The sequence below is a fragment of the Betta splendens genome, chromosome 22 (assembly GCF_900634795.4).
Source record: "Betta splendens chromosome 22, fBetSpl5.4, whole genome shotgun sequence".
NCBI lineage: Eukaryota > Metazoa > Chordata > Actinopteri > Anabantiformes > Osphronemidae > Betta > Betta splendens.
In genome coordinates this window covers 16,566,632-16,593,110 of record NC_040900.2, presented here as the reverse complement: position 1 = coordinate 16,593,110, position 26,479 = coordinate 16,566,632, and the positions used below count along the sequence as shown (strand labels likewise).

At 43.6% G+C, this 26,479-nt stretch overlaps 1 protein-coding gene across 14 annotated transcripts in view; it reads right to left on the bottom strand.

Moving 5' to 3' along the window:
- The window catches only part of ccdc88c (coiled-coil domain containing 88C), a 55,431-nt gene that overhangs the window by 11,513 nt on the left and 17,439 nt on the right, over positions 1-26,479 (bottom strand). For 9 of the 14 annotated variants that reach the window (XM_055505397.1, XM_029138372.3, XM_029138377.3 and 6 more), the window contains exons 6-26: positions 25,966-26,049; positions 25,639-25,782; positions 23,578-23,810; positions 21,535-21,616; positions 21,217-21,375; positions 20,932-21,078; positions 20,695-20,839; positions 20,439-20,620; positions 20,210-20,347; positions 19,819-20,103; positions 18,928-19,725; positions 18,355-18,482; positions 18,107-18,248; positions 17,747-17,887; positions 16,696-16,857; positions 16,327-16,604; positions 9,944-10,087; positions 3,695-3,881; positions 3,316-3,461; positions 3,007-3,096; positions 1,964-2,259 (exon numbers count right to left, since the gene is read on the bottom strand). In XM_055505397.1, the coding sequence (XP_055361372.1) occupies positions 1,964-2,259; positions 3,007-3,096; positions 3,316-3,461; positions 3,695-3,881; positions 9,944-10,087; positions 16,327-16,604; positions 16,696-16,857; positions 17,747-17,887; positions 18,107-18,248; positions 18,355-18,482; positions 18,928-19,725; positions 19,819-20,103; positions 20,210-20,347; positions 20,439-20,620; positions 20,695-20,839; positions 20,932-21,078; positions 21,217-21,375; positions 21,535-21,616; positions 23,578-23,810; positions 25,639-25,782; positions 25,966-26,049 (4,111 nt within the window). Of the gene's footprint in view, positions 1-175; positions 330-1,963; positions 2,260-3,006; positions 3,097-3,315; positions 3,462-3,694; positions 3,882-9,943; positions 10,088-16,326; positions 16,605-16,695; positions 16,858-17,746; positions 17,888-18,106; positions 18,249-18,354; positions 18,483-18,927; positions 19,726-19,818; positions 20,104-20,209; positions 20,348-20,438; positions 20,621-20,694; positions 20,840-20,931; positions 21,079-21,216; positions 21,376-21,534; positions 21,617-23,577; positions 23,811-25,638; positions 25,783-25,965; positions 26,050-26,479 lie in introns of all 14 variants that reach the window. The other 5 variants (XR_003784363.3, XR_008693527.1, XR_003784362.3 and 2 more) reach the window with 2 other exon arrangements.

Below are 26,479 nucleotides of genomic sequence, written 5' to 3'. Positions count from 1 at the left end.
TGCAGTGTTTGCTGGTATTAGTCTTTATGAAGAGTGTGCATGCATGATGACTTAGGCACATTTTTGTTAGATATCTGAAACAGTGAGTTGTGGGATGATATGACAATGTTGATGACGACGACAATGATGATGAGATAGATGATGGGATTAGTATACTCCGCTGGCTGAGACTGACTGGCTAGTGAAGATGTCAGCTGCAATTTCAGTGGAAGGCCAAAATCGCAGTCGTCTGGTCAAAGAAAGTGTGGGTCGAGAGGGAGAGGAGGCGGGAAGGAGCTTGTCCTGACTTTTACTGCGAAGAAAATGAAAGCGCCTTGGGGCAAGGGATGCTGAGTGGGAGACAATGGGGCGGAAATATAGAAAAGGTAAGGAAGAAAGATGAAAAATGAATAAAATAGAGAAAATTCTTTCAGTTATAAAAAGCACACATTTAAAATGAAAAATAACAGACCACATGCGAGAAAAACCATTAGAATAAAACGGAAACAAGTCATGCTTCAAGCTCAGAACTGATCTCAACTCAGTGCACACAAAATTACGTTACCCTAATCATTTATGCAGACAAACATCTAGCCATGACCAAGATATATTGGTACCCTTGCAATTCCGACAGGAAATGCAATCCTTCTCTCAGAAAAATGTGGCAGGTGCAAATGTTTGGGTTCTCACACATGTTTGCATTACAAAAGCACTAAAAGAAAAGTCAAGTCTAATACAATTCCACACAGAAACCAAAAGAGGCAATGGACAAAACTATTAGCATCCTGTCTAAATTGTAAGAAATAATCGATTTTAAAGCAAGTGATGCTCCTGGAATTTGTATGTAGACACCCCTGTGCCAAGCAGCAAGGTAATATGGTAATCACACTTGCAACCAGTTATAACTGAGAAAAGTTGACTCAAGATTCATGTTATATGTCACCACTGAGCATGGAGAAAAGAGCTGTCTGTGGATTTTAAATATTCGTGGAAAAACACAACATGACAACACAAAACATCATCATCTGAATGGAAATGGACACTACTGTAGGAAACCCAGGAGGACACCACTGCATATGCAAAGGCTTAAAAAAGCAAAACTAGAGTTTGCCAAAACATATGTGACAAGGCCACAATCCTTCTGACAAAATGTACTGTGAACAGACATGTGTCTACAAAAGAAATAATGCCTTCAAAAGAAACGTGACATGGGAAGAGCTAGTCTGGAGCCAGGCGCTAGGGAACCCCTCTGCGAGGGGCATCCAACTTATGGTGGGGCTGGGGGCTACTCAGTCCCACCCCCCGTCCTTCCCAAAGTGCGATACTCTTCAGTTTGATTTGCATTACTCATATACACCCATCCATGACTAAATCCATGTCAAGACTTATTCTTAAAGCATTACTCTTTAGCTGTTCTCAGTAAATGGTAATTTTAAAAAGAAAGTATTTAGTGGTCATTATCACATACAATGTAACAATAAAATTGGTCTTTTGCCTTGCATGCAGTAGGCCACCTTTAATAGGCATAGGCATAAAGTTATAGTAATACAATAATATACCCTTGTCTAGAAACCTGGTTGCTTTAAGTGCTATAGCATTATCACTATAAGTGCAGTCATGTTTTAAAAGAAAGACAATTGTAAAGTGGCTTCAACTCATCCACTGCCCTCAACAATACCCTCTATAGAAGTATCATGAACATGCACCTTAAAAGTTGTGCTTCTCAGTAGATTTCTTTTATAAAGCTAAAAAATATAAAATCCTTTACATAATGTGTATTATTTGCAAAAATACAAATAAATATATAGTCCTTTATGTACTATAACACAAAGTGATAACATTTTACTTCAATATTTTCTTTTCTATTAATATGCAAACAAAATGTTATGGCATCAATTGTTAATGGGTTCTTAACTGTATTTTTAGGAGATGTCTGAATTTGAATTTGATTTGTTCTGTGAAGCACGTGTGGTGTTGTGTTTACCTCGGCTGATGGGTGTCACTGCTGAACTTTGCGATTTGATGATGGGGCTGGTAATGTGGTTGTCAGGATTACTGTGCATGTGTCTACAGTCTTGTGAGTAACCTGTTCCCTGGGTATGAGAGGCTTGGATATCAGAGGGTATGAATGAAGGAGGAGCAGGCAAGGGGATGTCTGGGGCACTTTTTGCTCGTTCTCTCTCTTTGCTTCCTTCCTTGACACCACCTCTCTCCCTGCTGGTCTCCTTTCGGGGTTTCATCAGTTTGGCTAAAGCTTTGGCTCCAGACCACTGACCTCTCCTGAAAACACACAATGTTGTACATGTCAAACTGTACAATACATCTTTATCTTTATCTTTATGGTGTGGCAAAAATATTCAACAAACTAAAAGGATACAACCGGCATAAAACTGGCATTTTCTAAATATGATATTAAACCTGAATCCACTGTGCAGCTTGTTTGTGACACGTACAATGCTTGGTGCACAAGTTGTGAAGCAGAGGCTTCATTGCCTCCTTAGAGCCGGTCGCTGCATATTATACATAGCGGGCTTGGTGCATAGGAACAACCTGTAATAAGTCAGCGTTTCATGTAGGACTCATCGTAGGACTGGTATTGTCTGTTAAATGCAGCTTTCTCTTTATTTGTAGTCACTGCCTCTTTTCTATCTCACTGGCTCTTTTATGCTGTGCAAAAAAACTTGTTTGCTAGCTTGGGGTTTTAATTTAGTGATAATATATTGCGTGTTACCAACCGAGGCAACCTGCTTAAGAAGGTAGCAGTTTTAGGTAAGACACGTGACAGAGGCAAGCGCCTTGACATGTGTCAGAAGTGAGTAGTAGGCAGATGTAGTGGAGAGATTCCACGGGGGTTGGGGATCACTGCTATACAGTAGTTCACTACATTACAAACTGCCATAGCCATTAGTTGGGCAACCCTTACAAACCTTAACATTTTTGCATTTAGATCTTCCTGAATATATATAGCATACTGTATATTAGTTCCTAGTTTAATTACTAAATTGGTGACATTAATAGAAATATTACTTTTTAGGTGTGGGGTCATAGAACTTGTACTGGTCCATGATCTTCTCTTCTAGTTTTTCCTTTTGACGACGAAGAGAATTCAGTTTATCTCTAAGTAGACAGTGACAAACAGAGTGAAAGGAAGAGAGAAACAAAGATATTAATCAGCCTTGCACTATTGTCCCATTTTGCTTGGTTTTTATTACTTTATTTATTTATTTATTTACAATGAGAATTTTTTATATCAGTTTACTTACAGCACTTCTAGAAAAGTCATTGTTTTGCGCAATATACTACAATTATCACAGGCCTTGCGTTTTTTGTACTTACATGTACAGCTTTTGTTCCTGGTGATACAGCTCTTTACTCTCCATGCTCCTTTCCAGCAATATGTGGTTCTGCTGACTCAGAAGATTAATTTGACTAAGTAGGTGGTGATTCTCCTCCTCCAGGTTTCCTTTTAGTCGACTCAACAGCTTAACACACATGTGCGCGCGCGCGCGAACACACACACACACACACACACACACACACACACACACACACACACACACACACACACACACACACACACACACACACACACACACACACACACACACACACACACACACACACACACACACACACACACACACGTTAAAGTCAGACAGTGCTATACTAAGACAAATATCCCCCACTGGCCTATGGTACTAGGCATACTATTTACCTCACAATGGTTGTCTAGTTTGGTCATTGTTAGATCCAGGCTTTGATGTTGCTCCATTAGTAAATCATGTCGCACCATTGATCGACTGAGTTCAAGCTGAGCAGAACCTAATGAGCTCTTGAGCTCATTTATACGCAGCTTGAGCTCCTCACACTGCTCTGTCTGCTGTGATAATCTCCCTGTCAGTCTAGAAGAGAGTAGGAGAAAGCAGTACAATAAGCACAAAGAGAACATCTATAAGAAAGTAAAGTGATCACCTCATGAACACTAAAATGATAACATTGTTTCTTCTTCTAATATCAATCAACAATACATTTCAAAACCGATACCATTTTTTATTTAAAACCTGTCCAAAACATAAGGCTGAACATGGTGGTGAATGCTGGAAGTTAGGGATGTCATCAAGCTGAAGAAGTCTGGATGACCTGTGGGACTCCAAAGGCAGCTGATGAGTACCGACAGGCCAAGTGTGCTGCAGCCCGTGCCGTTGCAGAAGCAAAATCTCGAGATGGGAGGAGTTTGGGGAGGCCAAGGAGGAGGACTATTGTTCGGCCTCAAAGAGATTCTGGCAAACCATTCGACGCCTCAGGAGGGGGAAGCAGTTCTTCACCAACTCTGTTTTCAGTGGAGGTGGGAAGCTGTTGACCTTGACTGGGGATGTTATCAGACGGTGGAAGGAGTACTTTGAGGATTTCCTCAATCCCCCCGACATGCCTTCTGCTGAGAAAGCAGAGGCAGGGGACTCAAAGGTGGACTTGCCTATCACCCAGGCTGAGGTCACCAAGGTAGTTTGCAAGCTCCTCAGTGGCAGGGCAGCGGGGGTGGATGAGATCCACTCAAGTCTCTGGATGTTGTGGGGCTGTCTTGGGTGACACACCTTTGCAACTTCACGTGGACTAGACTCGACAACCAGAGTGGCTGTCCCTCTTCACAAAAAGGAGGACAGGAGAGTGTGTTCCAAATATAGGCGGATGACACATCTCTGCCTCCTCGGAAAAGTCTATGCCAGGGTACTGGAGAGGAGAATTCGACTGGATAGTGAAACCTAGGATACAGGAGGAACAATGTAGGTTTTGGCCTGGTTGTGGAACGCTGGACTAACTTTACACCCTCAACGGGGTGCTCAAGGGTTTGTGGGAGTTTGCCCAACCAGTCTATCATGTCATGTGTTTTGTGGACTTTGGAGAAGGCATTCCCTTGTAGCATCCTGTAGGGGGTCCTCCGGGAGTATGGAGTCCAAGGCTCTTTGCTAAGGGCTGTTTGGTCTCTGTCAGCCGAAGCAGGAGCTTGGTTCCCATTGAAGTATGTCAGACCTGCTCCTGGTGCATGTTGGACTTGGCAGGGCTGCCCTTTGTCACCGGTCCTGTTCATTATTTTTATGGACAGAATTTCTAGGGGGGTCTCTCTGTCTCTCTCTAGAGAGAGAGGATACTTTATATATATATATATATATATGTATATATATATATATTTTTTTTTTTTTTCGCTCGCTGGATAGCTCAATCGGTAAAGTCACAGGACTTACATGCGGGGGGTTCCCGGTTCGAATCCCCGTTAGGGCGAATAGGCATCCAGTGTGGGTCCTTGGGCAAGACCCTTCAAGCTACCGCCTACCTCATATCATATCATATCATGAGAGACAATGAACCACATGAGATACCGGCTCAGACGTCGCCCGGTCTAACAAGGTCTGCGTCAGGTGTTGGGGAACCAGAGCACCTTGGCGAGAAGTGGGCTACTGGAACAAGAAAGAAATGGCTGAGATGCGAGAACAAGACTCTGTTGGAATGCTACTACTCAAGTAACCCTAGTCAGAGGGGTTACATGCAAAGAATGTGCGGTGAATGGGAACGGAGAAACCCACATTCAAGGCTGACGGCGAAGCAACTAGTAGCTCAGTGTTCCAACATCCACAAACGGCAACTGCTATCACAACTTGAGATTGACGAGATACAACACAAATGCTAATAAACCGGCTGTTCGCAACACAACCTGCGAAAGTGTACTCTCAATGGCAGGGTAATAACAACAGAGCAGACCCACCAAGGCTGGAAACTGAACAGTACTGGAAGGGTATATGGGAAAGGGAGGCATCACACAACAGTGATGCACAGTGGCTGGTGGATCTGAGGGAAGACCACAGCAACCTCCCTGAACAGAATCCAGTGACTATCACAGTGGCAGACATCCAACATAGAGTCTCAGGTATGAAAAACTGGACAGCACCTGGCCCTGACATGATCCACGCCTACTGGCTAAAGAAGCTCACTGCAATCCATGAGCGCCTGGCAGCACAAATGAACCAGCTGCTAAGGGATGGGACTCACCCTGAATGGCTAACCGAAGGGCGAACGATCCTGATAATGAAGGATCCCTCAAAGGGCACAGTCCCATCCAACTACCGGCCAATAACCTGTCTCTCCACAACATGGAAGCTCATGTCAGGCATCATCGCAGCTAAGATAAGTGGGCACATGAGCCAATACATGAGTGAAGCACAGAAGGGCATTGGTAAGGATACCAGAGGAGCCAAACACCAACTCCTGGTAGACAGAACAGTCGCCCAAGACTGCAGAATGTGACACACCAACCTGTGCACAGCCTGGATCGACTACAAGAAAGCCTATGACTCAATGCCACACACATGGATCACTGAATGCTTGGAGCTGTACAACATCAACAGAACTCTAAGGGCCTTCATTGCAAACCCGATGAGGTTGTGGAGAACCACCCTTGAAGCCAATGGGAAGCCACTTGCCCAAGTATCCATCAAATGTGGCATATACCAAGAAGATGCACTGTCCCCACTGCTGTTCTGCATAGGTCTGAACCCCCTCAGCCAAATAATAAACAAGACTGGCTATGGATACCGACTCCGGAACGGGGCCACCATAAGTCACCTCCTCTACATGGATGACATCAAGCTGTACGCCAAGAGTGAGCGAGACATCGACTCGCTGATCCACACCACCAGGATCTACAGCTCGGACATCGGGATGTCATTCGGACTCGAGAAATGTGGGAGGATGGTGACAAAGAGAGGCAAGGTAATCCACACAGAAGGGGTCTCACTCCCAGAAGGAACAATAGCAGACATTGAGGACAATTACAAGTACCTTGGAATACCACAGGCAAACGGCAACCTTGAACAGGCAACAAGGAATGCGGCAACAGCCAAATACCTCCAACGAGCAAGGCAAGTCCTAAGAAGCCAGCTCAATGGCAAGAACAAATCCCGGGCAATAAACACCTACGCTCTGCCAGTGATCAGATACCCTGCAGGAATAATAAGGTGGCCAAAGGAAGAGATACAGACCACAGATGTTAAGACACGAAAGCTCCTCACCATGCACGGAGGGTTCCACCCCAAATCCAGCACCCTGAGACTGTACGCTAGCCGCAAGGAAGGAGGCCGAGGACTAGTGAGCGTGAGAGCCACTATCCAGGATGAAACATCCAAGATCCATAAGTACATCAAGGATAAGGCCCTGACAGATGACATGCTGAGTGAATGTCTCAGGCAGTGGAGAACAGAGGATGAGATGCTGGAAGACGGACCATCATGGGAGGACAAGCCCTTGCACGGGATGTACCACCGGAACATAACTGAAGTGGCTGATCTCAACAAATCCTACCAATGGCTTGAAAGGGCTGGGCTGAAGGACAGCACAGAGGCACTCATCCTGGCTGCACAGGAGCAGGCCCTGAGCACCAGAGCCATAGAGGCCCAGATCTACCACACCAGACAAGACCCAAGGTGTAGACTGTGCAAAGAGGCCCCTGAGACGATCCAGCACATAACTGCAGGGTGTAAGATGCTGGCAGGGAAAGCATACATGGAACGCCACAACCAAGTGGCTGGCTCTCCACGGGTGGTCTCATCCACTTTCCATGCTCGGGTCCTCTACCAGCCAGGAAGCTTGAGGGTTCTGCGCAGTATGCTTGCTGTTCCTAGGACTGCACTTTTCTGGACTGAGATGTCAGATGTTTTTCCATGGATCAGTGCTCCGATCACCACAGGCACCACTGTGGCCTTCACCTTCCAAGCCTTCTCCAGTTCTTCTCTGAGCCTTTGGTATTTCTCTAGTTTCTCATGGTCCTTTTTCCTGATGTTGCCATCGCTTGGTATTGCCACATCCACCACTTCGGCTTTCCTCTGTTCTTTGTCCACCGCCACAATGTCTGGTTGGTTCGCCATTACAATTCTTTCTGTCTGTATCTGGAATTCCCACAGGATCTTGGCTCACGCGTTCTCTACCACCTTGGGAGGTGTTTCCCACTTTGACCTTGGATCTCCAGTCAATACTCTGCGCAGATGTTCCTGTATACTATGCCAGCCACTTGGTTATGGCTTTCCATGTATGCTTTCTTATGGTGGCCCTGTTCGGGAGTCGGTATCCGTAGCAAGTCTTGTTTATTATTTGGCTGAGGGGGTTCAGAACAGCAGTGGGGACAGTGCATCTCCTTGGTATATGCCACATTTGATGGATACTTGGCCTTCCCATTGGCTTCAAGGGTGGTTCTGCACAACCTCATCGAGTTTGCAATGAAGGCACTTAGAGTTCTATTGATCTTGTACAGCTCCAAGCATTCAGTGATTCATGTGTGTGGCATTGAATCATCATCATTGAATTTCTTGTAGTCAATCCAGGCTGTGCACAGGTTGGTGTGTCGCACTCTGCAGTCTTGGGCGACTGTTCTGTCAACCAGGAGTTGGTGTTTGGCTCCTCTGGTATCCTTACCAATGCCCTTCAATGCTTCGGTCATGTATTGACCCATGTGCCCACTTATCTTAGCTGCTATGATGCCTGACATGTTCTCCATGTTGTGGAGAGACAGGTTGTTGGCCGGTAGTCGGACGGGACTGTACCCTTTGAGGGATCCTTCATTATCAGGATTGTTCGCCCTTCGGTTAGCCATTCAGCGCGAGTCCCATCCCTTAGCAGCTGGTTCATTTGTGCTGCCAGGCGCTCATGGATTGCAGTGAGCTTCTTTAGCCAGTAGGCATGGATCATGTCTGGGCCGTGTGCTGTCCAGTTTTTCATGCCTGAGACTCTTTGTTGGATGTCTGCCACTGTGATAGTCACTGGATTCTGTTCAGAGAGGTTCCTGTGGTCTTCCCTCAGATCCACCAGCCACTGTGCATCGCTGTTGTGTGACGCCTCCCTCTCCCATATACCTTTCCAGTACTGTTCAGTTTCCAGCCTTGGTGGGTCTGCTGTGCTGTTATTGCCCTGCCATTGAGAGTACACTTGCAGGTTGTGTTGTAAACAGCCGGTTTATTCGTCTGGCTTCGTTGTCTCTGGTGTATCTCTTTAGGCGGCTGGCCAAGGCTTGAAGCCTTTGCTTGGCAGTTTCGAATGCTTCAGGTATGGGCGTCTGGCTGTACTTCTTGATCATTGGTGTTTTCATTGCACCTCTATGGGCCTCTGTCATTTGGCTCACTTCCCTTCGAGCTGCCTTGACTTTGGCTTCCAACCTTCGTTTCCATGGTGGGAATTGTTTTTCATGGCTCCCATGGTTGCTCTTATAGCCAGTCACTAATGCTGAAGTGTAAATCAGCTCATTGGTTTCAGTGATTGTTGTGGTAGGGATTGCCCTCAATGCTGCATTCACATCTTTCATGAGACTTTCTGATGGTACTTCCCTTAGTGGCTGCCACGCTCAGCATGTCTGTGCTCATTGGGGCTTCGTACCCAATTTCCGGTTGGGGAGATAATGTCACCGCACATTCTTTGCGTGTAACCCCTCTGACTAGGGTTAGTTGAGTAGTAGCAGTCCAACAGAGCCTTGTTCTCGCATCTTAGCCATTTCCTTCTTGTTTTACTAGCCCACTTCTCGCCAAGGTGCTCTGGTTCCCCAACACCTGATGCAGACCTTGCTAGAGCGGGAAACGTCTGAGCCGGTATCTCGTGCTTCATTGTCTCTCATCATTATATGAGGTAGGCAGTAGCTTGAAGGGTCTTGCTCAAGGACCCACGCTGGATGTTCACAACACCCCGACACACACACACACACACACACACACACACACACACACACACACACACACACACACACACACACACACACACACACACACACACACACACACACACACACACACACACACACACGATAGTATGTATGTGTGTAAAACATTCATTTAAAAATCATTGATATACATTAATAAAAAATATTTAAGACAAGATATGTCAAGTCTAGTCCTATATTCCTATATTTAAAAGTGTTAAGAGTGTGGTAAAGTACCTATCCAGCTCAGATTTTAGCTGTAGGTTCTCTTGCTGTAGTAGTCTATTTTTCTGTACTTCTTCATGTAGGTCCTCCTTCTCTTTTTGACTTTGTCCCTCTTGCTCCTCCCATTTCTCTTTTTGGTGCAGCAAAACACAGTACCTGTAGATTTACACACAAAGGGGTATTTCTTAATATATTAAAAGTAAAAAAGTATTAAAAGTATTATTCATTATGTTCTACTAACTGCAATTTGTAGGGGCATATGGATTATAATATAGATTTATGCTGAATGTCTTAAATATAATTTCACATGGATGAGTGACAGGTGCAGTTATTTTGGTTATGTCACGGACCAACGGAACGCGATCGTGATGCAGGACCCAAATGCACAGCCGGAGACCAAACTCAGTCTGGTAATTCATTTAATAGACGGACTGGTTAACGTCAAAACAAGAAGTATAACGTAATCGCACGGTCAGGCACCGGGAATAAAGAAAACTGACAAAGGTACCGACAAGGAGCGAGTAACATAGGTAAGTACAAAGCGAAAACAGAAGCTTACTAAACTTGCGATGGAACGTGGCACGACGGTGTTCTCACAAACAATCTGACAACGGAACAAGGTGCATACTGAGGCTAAATAGGGCGACTAATGATTAACACAAAACAGCTGATGATCACGTGACGAATGACAACTGGGGAAACATTTGACCAAGTGGGAAAACAGAACCTAGAACAGACAGGAAACCAAACGGAGTGTCAAAGTAAAACCGGAGAGCAAGGTAGAAAATAACAGTGACCACCAGGTGCTAATCCATGACAGGTTACCCATGGCAAAAACTACTACATGCAAGTACACTAATTTGTATATTTGTTTTAAACTAAAAAGGAAAAAGTATCCTTTAAGTTCACTTTTATGCACATAAATACTAAGCTATACCAAATTATACCAAAATTATATTTAAGTGATCACGTGTACTTGGTTTCTACTTACAAGTATGAATTATGAGTTAACTGAATGTATAAGGCAAGAATGCTATCATGAAAAATGCATCGCGTACTACATGCACGTACAGTTTGTAGGTCTTTGATGTGCACATTTCAGTTAAAGCTAAGAAAATTCATCATTAAACGAATGAACCAATTAACCATCTTTCAGGTACACACCACTTTTTTTCTTTTCATATTGATATTTTGTCATATTTATCACTATAATATACAACTCCATCATCTAAAAATTGTTTGTAAGACCAGATGCAGTTACTAAGATTTCCACACAGCTTGGATATGGTAGAGCTATACATACTCTGACATTTGCTTGCACTGGACTAAGCCCAGAAAGCTTTTATTTACTGTCACATTTGTCTGTATTTTGCTTATTGAAATTAAATTTGTCCGTAAATAACTGAACTCTTGAATTTGTGATAGTCCCCTTGGAATTTTTTGGCACTTTCCTGCACAACATATATTTTCTGGCTATTTGTGTTGGGACATACCATGTTCCATGATAAAACTTGTAGATTACAATGGAGTGTCATTATTGGATTTGAATACAAAAGCTCCCCAGTGTTTCACACGATGTACATCGAGGGACAGAGAGAGACACAGAGACAGAGAGAGAGAGAGAGAGAGAGAGAGAGAGAGGAGAGAGAGAGAGAGAGAGAGGAAGAGAGAGAGAGAGAGAGAGAGAGGAGAGAGAGAGACAGAGAGACAGGAGAGAGAGAGAGACACAGATAATATATATAGATATACATATAGATACAAATATATAGATATATAGATAATATAGATATATACATATAATATATACACATATATATATATAAATATATATATATATATATATACATATATATATATATATATATATATATATATATAATACCTCTACTCTAGCGCCTACCGAGGTAGGCGGTGCTTGAAGGAGATGCGAATAGGCATCAGTGTGGGTCCTGGGCAAGCCCTTCAAGCTCACCGCCTACCTCATATCAGGAGAGACAATGAAACCACATGAGATACCCGGCTCAGACCGTCGCCCCGGTCTAACAAGGTCTGCGTCAGGTGTTGGGGGAACCAGAGCACCTTGGCGAGAAGTGGGCTACTGGAACAAGAAAGAAATGGCTGAGATGCGAGAAACAGGCTCTGTTGGAATGCTACTACTCAAGTAACCCCTAGTCAGAGGGGCTACATGCAAAGAATGTGTGGTGAATGGGAACGGAGAAACCCACATTCAAGGCTGACGGCGAAGCAACTAGTAGCTCAGTGTTCCAACATCCACAAACGGCAACTGCTATCACAACTTGAGATTGACGAGATACAACACAAATGCTACGGCAAGGGGGAGCCAGGACGCCAGGTCAGAGGGGAGGTTTCACCATCTCCCCAACCGGAAATTGGGTACGAAGCCCCAATAAGCACAGATACGCTGAGCGAGGCAGCGACTGACCTGAAAGATAGGATCATGGCGAGATTGAACAGGCAACCCCGAACGCCACTACAACGGCTAAGTGAAGTACCATCAGAAAGTCTCATGGAAGATGTGAATGCAGCATTGAGAGCGATCCCTACCACAACAATCACGGAAACCAATGAGCTGGTATACGCTTCAGCATCAGTGATCCTAGAGGTGCTTGGCTATAAGAGCAACCATGGGAGCCATGAGAAACAATACCCACCATGGAAACAAAGGTTGGAGGCAAAAATCAAGGCAGCTCGGAGGGAAGTGAGCCAAATGACAGAGGCCCAGAGAGGTGCAATGAGAAGACCGATGCCCAAGAGGTACAGCCAGATGACCATACCTGAAGCACTCGAAACTGCCAAGCAAAGGCTACAAGCCTTGGCCAGCCGCCTAAAGAGATACACCAGAGACAACGAAGCCAGACGAATAAACCGGCTGTTCGCAACACAACCTGCGAAAGTGTACTCTCAATGGCAGGGTAATAACAACAGAACAGACCCACCAAGGCTGGAAACTGAACAGTACTGGAAAGGGATATGGGAAAGGGAGGCATCACACAACAGTGATGCACAGTGGCTGGTGGATCTGAGGGAAGACCACAGCAACCTCCCTGAACAGAATCCAGTGACTATCACAGTGGCAGACATCCAACAAAGAGTCTCAGGTATGAAAAACTGGACAGCACCTGGCCCTGACATGATCCACGCCTACTGGCTAAAGAAGCTCACTGCAATCCATGAGCGCCTGGCAGCACAAATGAACCAGCTGCTAAGGGATGGGACTCACCCTGAATGGCTAACCGAAGGGCGAACGATCCTGATAATGAAGGATCCCTCAAAGGGTGCAGTCCCATCCAACTACCGGCCAATAACCTGCCTCTCCACAACATGGAAGCTCATGTCAGGCATCATCGCAGCTAAGATAAGTGGGCACATGGGTCAATACATGAGCGAAGCACAGAAGGGCATTAGTAAGGATACCAGAGGAGCCAAACACCAACTCCTGGTTGACAGAACAGTCGCCCAAGACTGCAGAGTGCGACACACCAACCTGTGCACAGCCTGGATCGACTACAAGAAAGCCTATGACTCAATGCCACACACATGGATCATTGAATGCTTGGAGCTGTACAACATCAACAGAACTCTAAGGGCCTTCATTGCAAACTCAATGAGGTTGTGGAGAACCACCCTTGAAGCCAATGGGAAGCCACTTGCCCAAGTATCCATCAAATGTGGCATATACCAAGGAGATGCACTGTCCCCACTGCTGTTCTGCATAGGTCTGAACCCCCTCAGCCAAATAATAAACAAGACTGGCTATGGATACCGACTCCGGAACGGGGCCACCATAAGTCACCTCCTCTACATGGATGACATCAAGCTGTACGCCAAGAGCGAGCGAGACATCGACTCACTGATCCACACCACCAGGATCTACAGCTCGGACATCGGGATGTCATTCGGACTCGAGAAATGTGGGAGGATGGTGACAAAGAGAGGCAAGGTAATCCACACAGAAGGGGTCTCACTCCCAGAAGGAACAATAGCAGACATTGAGGACAGTTACAAGTACCTTGGAATACCACAGGCAAACGGCAACCTTGAACAGGCAACAAGGAATGCGGCAACAGCCAAATACCTCCAACGAGTAAGGCAAGTCCTAAGAAGCCAGCTCAATGGCAAGAACAAATCCCAGGCAATAAACAGCTACGCCCTGCCAGTGATCAGATACCCTGCGGGAATAATAAGGTGGCCAAAGGAAGAGATACAGACCACAGATGTTAAGACACGAAAGCTCCTCACCATGCATGGAGGGTTCCACCCCAAATCCAGCACCCTGAGACTGTACGCTAGCCGCAAGGAAGGAGGCCGAGGACTAGTGAGCGTGAGAGCCACTATCCAGGATGAAACATCCAAGATCTATAAGTACATCAAGGATAAGGCCCCGACAGATGACGTGCTGAGTGAATGTCTCAGGCAGTGGAGAACGGAGGATGAGATGCTGGAAGAGGGACCATCATGGGAGGACAAGCCCTTACACGGGATGTACCACCGGAACATAACTGAAGTGGCTGATCTCAACAAATCCTACCAATGGCTTGAAAGGGCTGGGCTGAAGGACAGCACAGAGGCACTCATCCTGGCCGCACAGGAGCAGGCCCTGAGCACCAGAGCCATAGAGGCCCAGATCTACCACACCAGACAAGACCCAAGGTGTAGACTGTGCAAAGAGGCCCCTGAGACGATCCAGCACATAACTGCAGGGTGTAAGATGCTGGCAGGGAAAGCATACATGGAACGCCATAACCAAGTGGCTGGCATAGTATACAGGAACATCTGTGCAGAGTATGGACTGGAAACCCCAAGGTCAAAGTGGGAAACACCTCCCAAGGTGGTAGAGAACGAGCGAGCCAAGATCCTGTGGGACTTCCAGATCCAGACTGACAGAATGGTAATGGCGAACCAACCAGACATTGTGGTGGTGGATAAAGAGCAGAGGAAAGCCGTAGTGGTGGATGTGGCAATACCAAGCGATGGCAACATCAGGAAAAAGGAACATGAGAAACTAGAGAAATACCAAGGGCTCAGAGAGGAACTGGAGAAGGCTTGGAAGGTGAAGGCCACAGTGGTGCCTGTGGTGATTGGAGCACTGGGGGCAGTGACCCCCAAACTGGAGGAATGGCTACAACAGATCCCTGGAATAACATCCGACATCTCAGTCCAGAAAAGTGCAGTCCTAGGAACAGCAAGGATACTGCGCAGAACCCTCAAGCTTCCTGGCCTCTGGTAGAGGACCCGAGCTTGGAAAGTGGATGAGACCACCCACGTGGGGTGAGAAGGGAGTTTTATATATATATATATAATATATATTATTAGTTCACTGGGAATAAAGAAAAAAATGTACTTCAATATGCTAACGGATACTTAAAGTGTACTAATAATACATATTACAATTACAGTTGATATGAGTTCTCAAAAATATACTACAATACATTACAGTTGTACTAATAGCCTGTATGTAGTACACTAATACTTTAGTTGTTCAGTATACAGTAGTTAGTAGCCTAGAAGTACATCATTTGTATGTACACAATTAAAGTACAGGTTAAAATGCAGAGGTGAAACTTCCCAAATGTAGGCTCAATTAAGTTAATTAATTATTATAAGTTAATATATACCGTAGGGCAAAAAAGTATTGTAAGCCACCAATATTGGCAAAGTATACTGCAGTATACTTTTGATATAGGTTATCAAAAGTAATCTATAAGCCACAGGTATATTAATAGCCTGTATGAAGTACATTTATAGTTTAGTTGTTCAGTGCAGTTAGTGGCCTATAAGTACATAATTAGTATAAACAAGTTTATTTAAAGTACATTTTAATGCAGTTAATAGTGCATAAAATGTGACTAATTATGTACTTAAAGTTTACTTTTCATACATTTAAAATATACTTCAAGTTTGGGGACTGAAAAGTGGGCTGGTTTAGTCCCAAGAAGTAATAAATAAGTAAACTCAAACTCAAGGAGTAGAAGTAGATTCACATTCAATTCACACAAGTGTACTTACTCTGCAAACTATACTTTAGAAATATACTTCAGTATACTTGATCAAATAAATTTGAGTACTTGTAAACTTGAGTAGGTATCAGGATTTTCCAACATGAGTGAAACACAATTTGTGTACAAGCTGTCAATCTATAAAAAGTTAACCTGTCAGAAAACTAAATTACTGCAAATGTATTAGTTTCACGTGAATCCAAATGTTCTATATAATCATAAGAACTTTAAGAAGGTTCTGTTCTGTATAATGTTGCAAAGATCAGTTTCAAAATTTTTCCATTAAAAGCATTAGAACAGCATCTTTATCAACACAAAAATTCATTTTCAGTCAATAGCATATGTAATAGACTCAACACTTAATTTGTACAAACATACTTGCTGTGCATCGCCCTGTTTTCACTCTCCAGGGCCCTGTGTTTACTTTTGAGTCCAGCATGCTGACTCATCAACTGCTCATACTCATGTGCTTGTCGCTCATGGACGCTCAGCAAACGCTCGTGGTCACTGAGCACATTTTCTCGACCTTGCCATGCCTCCTCACGCTGCCGCTGCCATGACTCAATCTCTGTCTCCAAGGCAGTGACTTGGCCCTGGAGTACAGCATTCTGGGCCATGAGAGACGCATTCTGACAAGACAGGGTAGAGTTCTCTACCTAAAAAGACATTACAGATTATTCATTTAAAAATGCTATCAGAATTATTAATTACTTTCAAAGCAATTTGTAAAAATTACATATAACACACCTGTAGCTTTGCTGCCTGTGTGTGTAAGGCTGAATTCTGTTCCTGAAGGGTAGAGGTGGTTCGCTGCAGCACCACAATCTGGTTGTTAACAGAAGTGTTTTGGTTTTCTAGCTGTCTGAGTTGCTCTTTCAGTAGACTACTCTCTGTCTGCAGTGATGCATTCTGCAGAGAATAGCAACATCAACAATAACCATGTCCACATTTAGAAGGAGAGTAAAAAATTGGCAAGTGAAAAAAAAACAGAAGGATCCAGAATAAAAACTTTATCTAAACAACAAAAGTCAAAACAAGATACAGTGCCTTGCAATAGTGGAACATCATCATCAAGAAGATTTCCATAATTTGTCACCACCAACCTCATACACAAATGTATATTCAAAGGTAATGTGTTAGACTAACACAAAGTGGCACACAATTGTGAAGTGGATGAAAAACTATCAATGGTTTTACATTTTTACAAATACATAGCTGGAAAGTGTACAGGACAAGGATAAAAGTGTGGGGAGGTTTGGGTTATGAAAAAAAACAGACATGACGTAGAAACCGTAGACAGAACAGGATACAGGAGTGCTGGGAAGTCAACAGTGCATGTCTACCTACCTACCAAGTGAATCTACCTGACCCTGTGGCAAAACATGAAAAGGGCCATTCAGACACACCCAGCGAGTAATGTGACTAAGCTGGAAATGGTTTGCAAAATCTAAATATTTTGCAAATATTTCACTCTGTAGATGTAAAAGCTGGTAGAGATGTACTAAAACAGTTGAAGTTGTAATTGCAGCAAAAGGTGGTTCTAGAAAGTACTGGCACGAAGAAGCAAAATACGAATGCACACAATGTTTAGATTTGTTTAGTTAGGTTCAGATTATGAGTAAAAACACTGATCATTTTCTTTTCACTTTGTGTCACTTAGTCTACCACATTCAATCAAAATAAATATATGTTTGTCATTGTAACAAAACATGACTAAGGTATATAAACACATTTGCAAAGCACTGTGCATACAATATACTCTAAGGCATGTATTTAGGGTCTAATATGTATTACTTACACTCTTTTCTACGCCAATAAGATAATCTTTAAGCCTTAGCAGCTCAACAGTGGCTGTTGCTTGACTTTGTTGTCCATCTAAAAGTTGGGAGTCGTAATTTTGTTCTTTCTCCTGATGCAGCACATTCAGAGTCTGATGAGCCTGCAAAAATCATAACAATTGTAGAGAAATTTCTGATGATTTCTGAATTCTGAAGTCATTGTTTAGTAAATGAAGCGACAGTCATTTTTTGCCTGTTAAAAATACAGTATGTGTATTTGATTGTTAAATATTTATTATGTCCATGCAAAATATTTTTAAGTGTGCAGAAAAATTTTCTTCTTAGATTTCAAAGTTAAAGTAATAAGCATGTAGTCTTACAGTGGCTAACTCAGTGCGTAACATATTGTTGAGTTTGTTGCTTTCCTCAAGTTTGTTTTGAAGAGTGGAAATTTTCTCCTGATTAATCTTCGTCGTCTGATGGACAGTTTCCTCCAGTCGAGACTCCAGCTGCCTATATTTGCTGACATATACATGCAAAAGTGACTCAGGGACTCTATGAATTACGTTAAAAACATTAAATAATTTACAATCAATTGGTTGTCCTATGATTAGACTGAAGCATGCACCTGTCTTCCAGTGTGTGCTCTTCCTGCAGTAGTTTCTCTCTGTTTAGTCCAACCTTCTCCAGTTCCTTATTTAGGTTCTCCAACTCAACACTCTGCTGTTGAACGCTCAGCTTCTCTATCACTAGTTCCTACATAAACATACACAATACCATGCCACACTCTATGTGCTACAGATCAAAATGTAACATCAGTATTATAACCTGCTTCAGCTTGAACATTTATCTATTGTATTGGTATAAATACATGCTTTTTTATTTGTAACCTTAACACTTATCCCAGGGGTGCTCAATCGTGGACCTCGAGAGCTACCGTCCTGCTAGTTTTCCAAACCCCCCTTCCCCAGCTAATACTGATTATTTTGGCCATGTGTGTTTACCCAGTCAGCAGCTTACTGACACCTGATCTAGCTAATCAGAGAGTTGGAAAACCAGCAGGACGGTAGCGCTTAAGGAGCAGGATTGACCACCCCTGCCTTAACTTGTCCACATTTTGATCCAGTTCCACCACAATACAGTTCTTGGATAAACACTGACCAAGTGTACAAATATTAACTGCAAATGTATCACATCTTACCTCCCTCAGAGCAGCCAAAGTCTTCCTGTCAATAGTTAATTGTCTTTGTAGCTCCTTGTTCTCCCTCCCTACCTCTTTGGCTTTGACCGTCACTTCTTTCAGTCTGTCCACTTCTTTATTTAGAGCTATTCCTTCCTTCAAAACAATAGAAAGTTGTTTGGTTTTCTCCTCCAGTTCTGTCTCTTTCTCCTCCAACAGCCTTCTGATTTTCCAGCTCTCCTTCTCCATGTGTTTCCTGCCCTTCTCTGACTGATCCAAGTCCATCTGGAGCTTCCTCCTTTCCTTTTCTCCTTCCTCCCTCTTCCTTTGCTCCCCTTTCAGTTCTACCACTTCTCTCCGCAGCTCCTCCTCTTTACGGTTTATCTCCCTCATTTCTCTCTCCATTTCTTCCTTCTTTTCTTTGCCACTCTCTATTTGCTTTTCTAGGCGATGCTTCTCCTGGTTCACAGATGCCACGTTCAACTCTAGTCTTTCTACCCTTTTCCTCTCTGTGTGTGCTTCCTCTAAGACCTCTTCCAGCCTCTTCTGCAGCTTTTGTGTTTGAAGTTGAGCCCCTTTATGCTCCTCCTGTAGGTTAGCAAGACAGATAGATACAGAGCGCAGGTTTTCCAGAGCACAGCGAAGGTCCAGGTTTTCTTTTGTCAGTAGGTTGTTCTCTACCTCATGCCTTCCCAGTCGCTGCAGCTCATGCTGGGCCACCTCTGCCTCCCGCTTTAGCTTATATACCTCCTGATTCAGGGAAGACACTTCCTTATCTAGAGCTTCTGATCGCTCTATGTACATACGCAAAGATGCTACCTGCAGGCAAAACAGAGACATCTACATCTTATAGACTGATATTTGTCGGTACATGAATAAATGCATTCTTTTAAGGTTTCTTTTAAATTTTACTTCTTTGTTAAGAGTATCTCTGGTCCGCTCTAGCCTTGCCATTTCTCTCTCCAACTCCTCACATCGCCCAGCCTTCTCTCTTAGCTTTGCCATCTCTTCATTGGCTTGTTTATGTTGAGTTTCCAAGCTAGCCAATCGTGAGCTAGTGTCAGTGATATTCTGATGCAGTAAACAATTCTCTGCTTCAACATCACAGACCCTCGCTTCATTGTTAGACTGAGCCCTTTCCTGAAGAGACCCCACTGCATCAGACAGATGGTGCTTCTCCCTTTCCAACTCTGAAATCTGATTGTAAGGGACATGAAGAACATATGCAGAAGGGTTTCAGCAGATAATGCATTTTGGCTTCTTAAACTCAAAAACTTTATCCAAAAGTGTATATGTTCATCACCTGTTGCTCCTTCTCTGTCCTTAGAATGTGCATTTCTCTCTCCAGACTCTGTTTGTCTTTCATTAGTTTCTCTCCAAGAGATTCCATATCCAGATTTGTAAGCCTCTCCTGGTCTAATAAGCCCTGAAGACGCGCCACCTAACAAATGTATAGTGGCTAAAGGTTATAAGTATCTCAAATATGCCCAAGTGCAGTTCTGTTAATATAGAAGTCTATTTAGGTTTCACACCTTCTTGGTGAGACTTTCATTCTCTTTGTCTAGGTCCTGGATGTGAATCTGTTTCTCCTGTAGAAGAAAATTCTCCTCTTTCAGTCTTTCTATAAAGGCCTGCAGATCCTGGTTCTGTTTCTCCAGCTTTAAGACACGACTGGAAACACACTCGTTGAGCTCATGGACCAATGACTTATGAGCTGTAACAAAAAGAATATTTTGATTAGATCTGTCTATACATTTCTTGACTCAGAGAGAATACAGTTTAACATACACTCATTGTGATCTGTGTTCTTTGACAGCTGCTCCAACTCCCAACCGAGGTGAGCTGACTCGTTCATACTCTGTTTTTGTCCAATCTCCAACAGCATGTTCTCCTCCACCAGCTCCTCTAGCCTCTGACGTTCACTGTCTCTCTCCTTGACAAACACACCAAGTAAACACACACAGACAAAACAAGCAAGCAACTCTATAACCTCCAAACACACATGTACATATTAAAATATAATACCATTTCCAGGTCCTGTATTTTAGCTTGTAGTAACAGGTTGTCTTTCTCCAGTATGTGGAGTTTGTTACAGCGTGTCCTGGAGGCTGCCAGCTGCTCTTCCAACAGCACCTTTGTTTCCAACAGAGTCAGGTTGTCCTCACGAAGCTCCTGAAAGACCAAACACATACACACAAACCCATTTTGAGTAGCCTGTATACTTTCAATAGTCCTAATTCAGACTATATTCATTACTGTGTCATATTGGCTAAGCAAGTACTGGTATGTAGCATGATGGTCTGGTTGTACCTCCACTCTGGTCTTGTAGAAGTGAACATCGTTCAGTTTCTCTTTACATCTGGTCAGTTCAGTTTCCAGTCGGTCAACCCTGGCAGCCCTTTCCCTTAATGAGTCCACTTCATCCCGGTACACTCGGACTGAACGAGCCTCACAAGACAGAGCCTGGTTCTGAACGTTCCCCAACATGCACACGTGCACATACACAAGTACACAAATATTATCCTGGATATACTCTATAAATATATACAATGCAATAAAAAACTGTAATGTTCCCCAGCGTTTTACAGAAACAACACAGTTAAGTCAAATTATATTCTTTTTTTGCACCTCTTGTTTCAGTCTCTGTAGCTCCTGATCCAGACGCTCCACTTCATGTTTTGAATCCATCAGCTGCTCGGTCTTGTCCTCCCTGCAAAATACATACAAAAATAATGTAATTTCAGTATACCGCACAATAAGCCGCTACTTCTTTCACGTCCTTTGAACCCTTTTTTAAGGATGCACTCGTATGTCTGCTCACTGTCAGATGGACAGAGCCAACAAGCAAACTCGACGTTTCACTTATTCTTACATGCAAACCATGAGTTGCAGCGCTCAACAAAAGCCAAAACAATCACCACCTCAAAAGAACTGAAGTTGAAAAGGTCTCTCTCGACACTGTGGAAGCAGCTCACATGAGGAAAAAGTCACCAAAACAGTAAAAGACCTGAATTCTGACACTGATGACGATGACATTCACACTCTCCCATCATCAGACCCACTAGCGGCACTGTGATGTCTGCCAACCCTTTCAAAAGCGGAAAACCGGAAAGACTCCGGGACCCGATGGTGTGTCCCGAACACGTTTGTGCTGACCAGTTGGCACCGATCTTCCGATTACCAAGGTCGTCAACCATTCTCTGTAGCTGTCTACAGTGCCCAACTTCTTTAGGCAGTCCACCATTGTGCCCCTCCCTAAGAAGTCCACCATCAACAGCCTGAACGACTATAGACCTGTCGCCCTGACGTCTGTGGCCATGAAGACATTTGAGAGGCTAGTACTAAGTCATCTGAAGGACATCACAGACACCCTGCTGGATCCCCTGCAGTTCTCCTACAAGAAAAAAAGGTATGCAGATGCGGCAAACCGCAGGGGTGCGTCGCTGCTCTTCTCCCTGTACGCTAACGACTGCACCTCAGGGAACCCATCTGTGAAACTCCTGAAGCATGCAGATGACATGATCATCGTTAGGCTGATCCAGGACAGTGATGAGTCTGCATACAGGAAGTGGAGCAGCTAGTTCAGTGGTGCAGTCAAAACCAACTGGAGTTGCCCCAGGAGCTGCTGACCATATTCTGCACGGCCATCATTCAGTCTGTCCTCTAAACCTCCATCACTGTATGGTTTGGGTCAGCCACCAAGCAGGACAGACACAGACTGCAGCAGGTAGTCTGGTCAGCATTAAAGATCATCGGGACTGAGCTTCCTTCTATTGATCATCTGTACTGGGCCAGAATAAAAAAAACGGGCAGCAAGCATCACTGCTGACCCAACACACCCTGCACACAAACTGTTTAAACTCATCCCCTCTGGCAGGCATCACAGAGCAATGGCCACCAGAACCAGACAGAGAGTCAGCTTCTTCCCCCAGGCTGTGTCTGAGCTGAACGCTACCGGTCACACAATACAGTAACTCAATGACTCTTACAGAGATAAAAATAAATGTGCAATTTGTTAATTTATTGTGTTAATAACTATAATCAAAATTGTAAGTATTTAGTTTTTTTGCCACAAGCAGGAACAAAGACAGAGTCAGATCACATAGTTCCTTAGTTGTCCTGTGCAAACTTGGAGATTAAAGCTGATTCAGATTCTGGTTCTTAGTGGTTTTAATGTGTAGAAAGCAGCGGTAGATAGTGATCAATTATATTTGTGGTACGCTGCTGTACTTTTTTTTTTTAACCAGCCATGTTGCAGGCACTGTTTGAAAAAAAGAAACATTTACCATATTTAATTAAAGGTTACAAAAATCTTTCTGTATATTATCTTTCTGAATAAATATCTCACGTTACAACGTGGACACCAACGTGGCTTATAGACAGGTGCAGCCTAAAGATGAAAACATCTATAGTCAGGAAAATACGATAAATACATATGCCTATACGCATGCCCGCACAATTCAGAGTTTCAGATCAGTTTGACCCATGGCACGCATTGTTACTGGTTTGTGTGGGGTGAAATTGAGTTGTGCAGTCTTTGACTTTTAATGACTAGTAATTTATGTTCTTCTAAGCCTTTGTTACTTTTTTTTATCCATTGAAAGCCATGGTCATAACAGACAGTATTAAACTAATTAGGCTTATGTCTAGGCAGACTATGAACAAACTTACAATTCTTGTCTATATCTGAGAAGCTTAGCCTTTGTATCAGCAAGCTCCACAGACAAATGTTGTTTTTCTTCTTTGCTCAGGCCCAACACATTCAAAGCTGATCCGCCATTATTCATTCCCGAATCCTCAGACGTTTGCCAATATTCCTGGCTGCTCATGCTGAGGTTCCTGCAATTTTCCTGGGGCTGCTGACTGGACAGGTAGTCTCTCTCCTGGGTCAGATCCACAATTACCTGAAAGACAGAAGAGTTAATATTGACAGGTTCAGCGCTGTGTGCTTTGACAGAGGCCGAAGAGTCGAGGAAAGGGATTGCTGTGTTTATTAACTATTTATTAAATGGTGCCTGCCATCCTGGGCATGTGTCGAGCGGATTTGCAGTCTTGACACCAAACTGCTGGCTGAGGCCCTCCGTTCATATTATCTATCCAGAGAGTTTGCACACGTTATACTCATCGCTGTTTACACCCCCCGCTCTGCGAATGCTGCCGCTGCTTGTGTCGTCATACAGACGGTCGTCTATAACCTGCAGTCCAGACATCCTGACGCCGGTGACTTTTATCACACCAGCCACTCAGTTTGTGAGTTGTCCCAAAAGGAGGTGAGAACACACTGGACCTGATATATGCGAATGTTAAGGCTGCCTACTCTTCCACTGCACTCCTACCCCTGGGCAAGTCAGATCACAATTTGATTCATCTGCTGGCACAATACACACCTCTGGTTTAAAGGTAGCCTGCCATTATTAAAACTGTTTAAAAGTGAAAAGATGAGGACCATGTTGCTTTGCAGAGAAGAGGAAGGACATTGATGGACAGACAGACGGCATCACAGATTTCTATAAATTTCTGCGTGGACACCCATGTACCTGATAAAACTTTTGATACTTTCCTACCAACAAGCTATGGCTCACTCATGGCATCAAAGCCATCCTGAATGAAAAAAGGAAAGCATTCAGGTCAGGGGACACAAGGGAGCTAGGAGTGTCGAGACTGTTGTCAGTCAAAATCAGGGGAATGAGGCCTACAGGAGGAAACTAGAACACAGGCTTCAAAACAATAACACCAGGGAAGTGTGGAGGGGCATTAGGACCATCACTGGCTATAATTCCAGCGTTCTCTGGTCAAACCTTCAATCGACTCCCCTCCAGTTCGCATATCACCTACAACTAGGAGTGGATGACGCCATCATATATGATTTCTCCAATGAATTCAATACCGTTCGGCCTGCGCTGCTGGGAGAGAAACTGAAGGACATGCAGGTTAAGGGAGTCCTGTCACCCCTCTCACTATTAAAAAGGTGGAGGTTGTGACCGAGTACAAATACCTGAGAGTGTACTTGGACAATAAACAAAACTTTAAAAATGATTCATCACCTGTGTACAAGAAGGCTTAGAGCAGAATGTACTTTCTGAGGAGGCTCAGGTCCTTTAACGTCTGTAGCACGATGCTGAGGATGTTCTATGAGTCTGTGGTGGCCAGTGTAGTTTTTTACGCTGTGGTCTGTTGAGGCAGCAGCATGAATGTAGCAAACAGTAACAGACTGGACAAAGTGATCAGGAGGGCTGGCTCTGTTCTGGGGGTGGAGTTGGACCCTCTACATGCTGTAGTTCAGAGTAGGATGCTGGTCAAACTCCTCTCTATCCTAGACAACACCGCCCACCCCCTACACAGGGTCCTGGCTGGACTGAGGAGCACCTTCAGGCAGAGGCTGATCAGTATTAAGTGCTCCACAGAACGTCACTGGAGATCCTTTCAACCGGTGGCCAGTGTGTGTAGATGTGTTAGCATTCTTATTTTTAATCTCCATACCTCCTTGTGTGTACCTGTAATCGTGCGATTAAAGTGTGCAGAGCAATTTTCCTCTGGGATTCATAAAGTTTTTAGAATTTTGAATCTTAAAATTACCTTTCCTGAGAATGCACATTTGTGTTGCAGGTTAAATTCTACCACCATTACTTACATTATTACGAATTAAACACATTCATCATCGTCATTTATTATTTTAGATTTTAAACCTAGCATAAATTTAAAGAACATGCAGTTTAATGTGTGTCCAAGTACCTGAGTGGCTTTATCTCTCTGGTCAATCAGTTGCTGCAGTAATAGAGCCATATTACGAGAGAGAGGTTCTAGCACTTCACGTGGAAGTTCTGCATCTTCCTCTAGCCAGTTCAAATCCAAAACATTCATCTGGTTATGAGTTACCTATAACAAAAACAATATATGTATATATATTTATATGTATGTAGAAACACACACACGCACATTAAACAAATGTTGTCTTAAAAAATCATAATCGGTAAAGTATTCATTCAGTCCGTGTAATTGTTTTTTGGCACAAAAACAGACCTTTTAAAATATGGTTTGGAAAATATAAAAATTTTCAACCTCCTGTATGTAGGAAACGATGGCAGCCTGGGTCTCAATGTCTAGCAGCTTGATCTTCTCTATCATCTCCTCCTTACGATCAGACTGAAAAATCAAAGCATATCTAAATAGAGCCCTTCATTTAAAAGATAACATACTCAAGGTTATTCATGTTTTTGTTTTCCATTACACCAATATGTCATATGTTGCAGGTAGTTTCATAGTAATGTGTGTGTGGTTCACAGGGTGGAAGAGATCAACATTTTCATGTGGTTATATCAATTCCTCTCTTTCTGTCCTTCATAGAAAGAGACATTAGTAAGTAAGAAGCAGGAGCAACAGGCAAAGGTAAACAACTGTTAGTTGTGTTCAGAGCCATGGGAGAAATGTGAATGACACCATAAAACAGAGAAACCACCTGTGCTGTCACATTCCACATAAGTGCCCCTCTATTCTTTTATAACAAGTATTACTAACCCACTAAGGTAAACTTAGCCTCACCTTCCTGGCTAGATTCAGTTTAACTTTTAGAAAT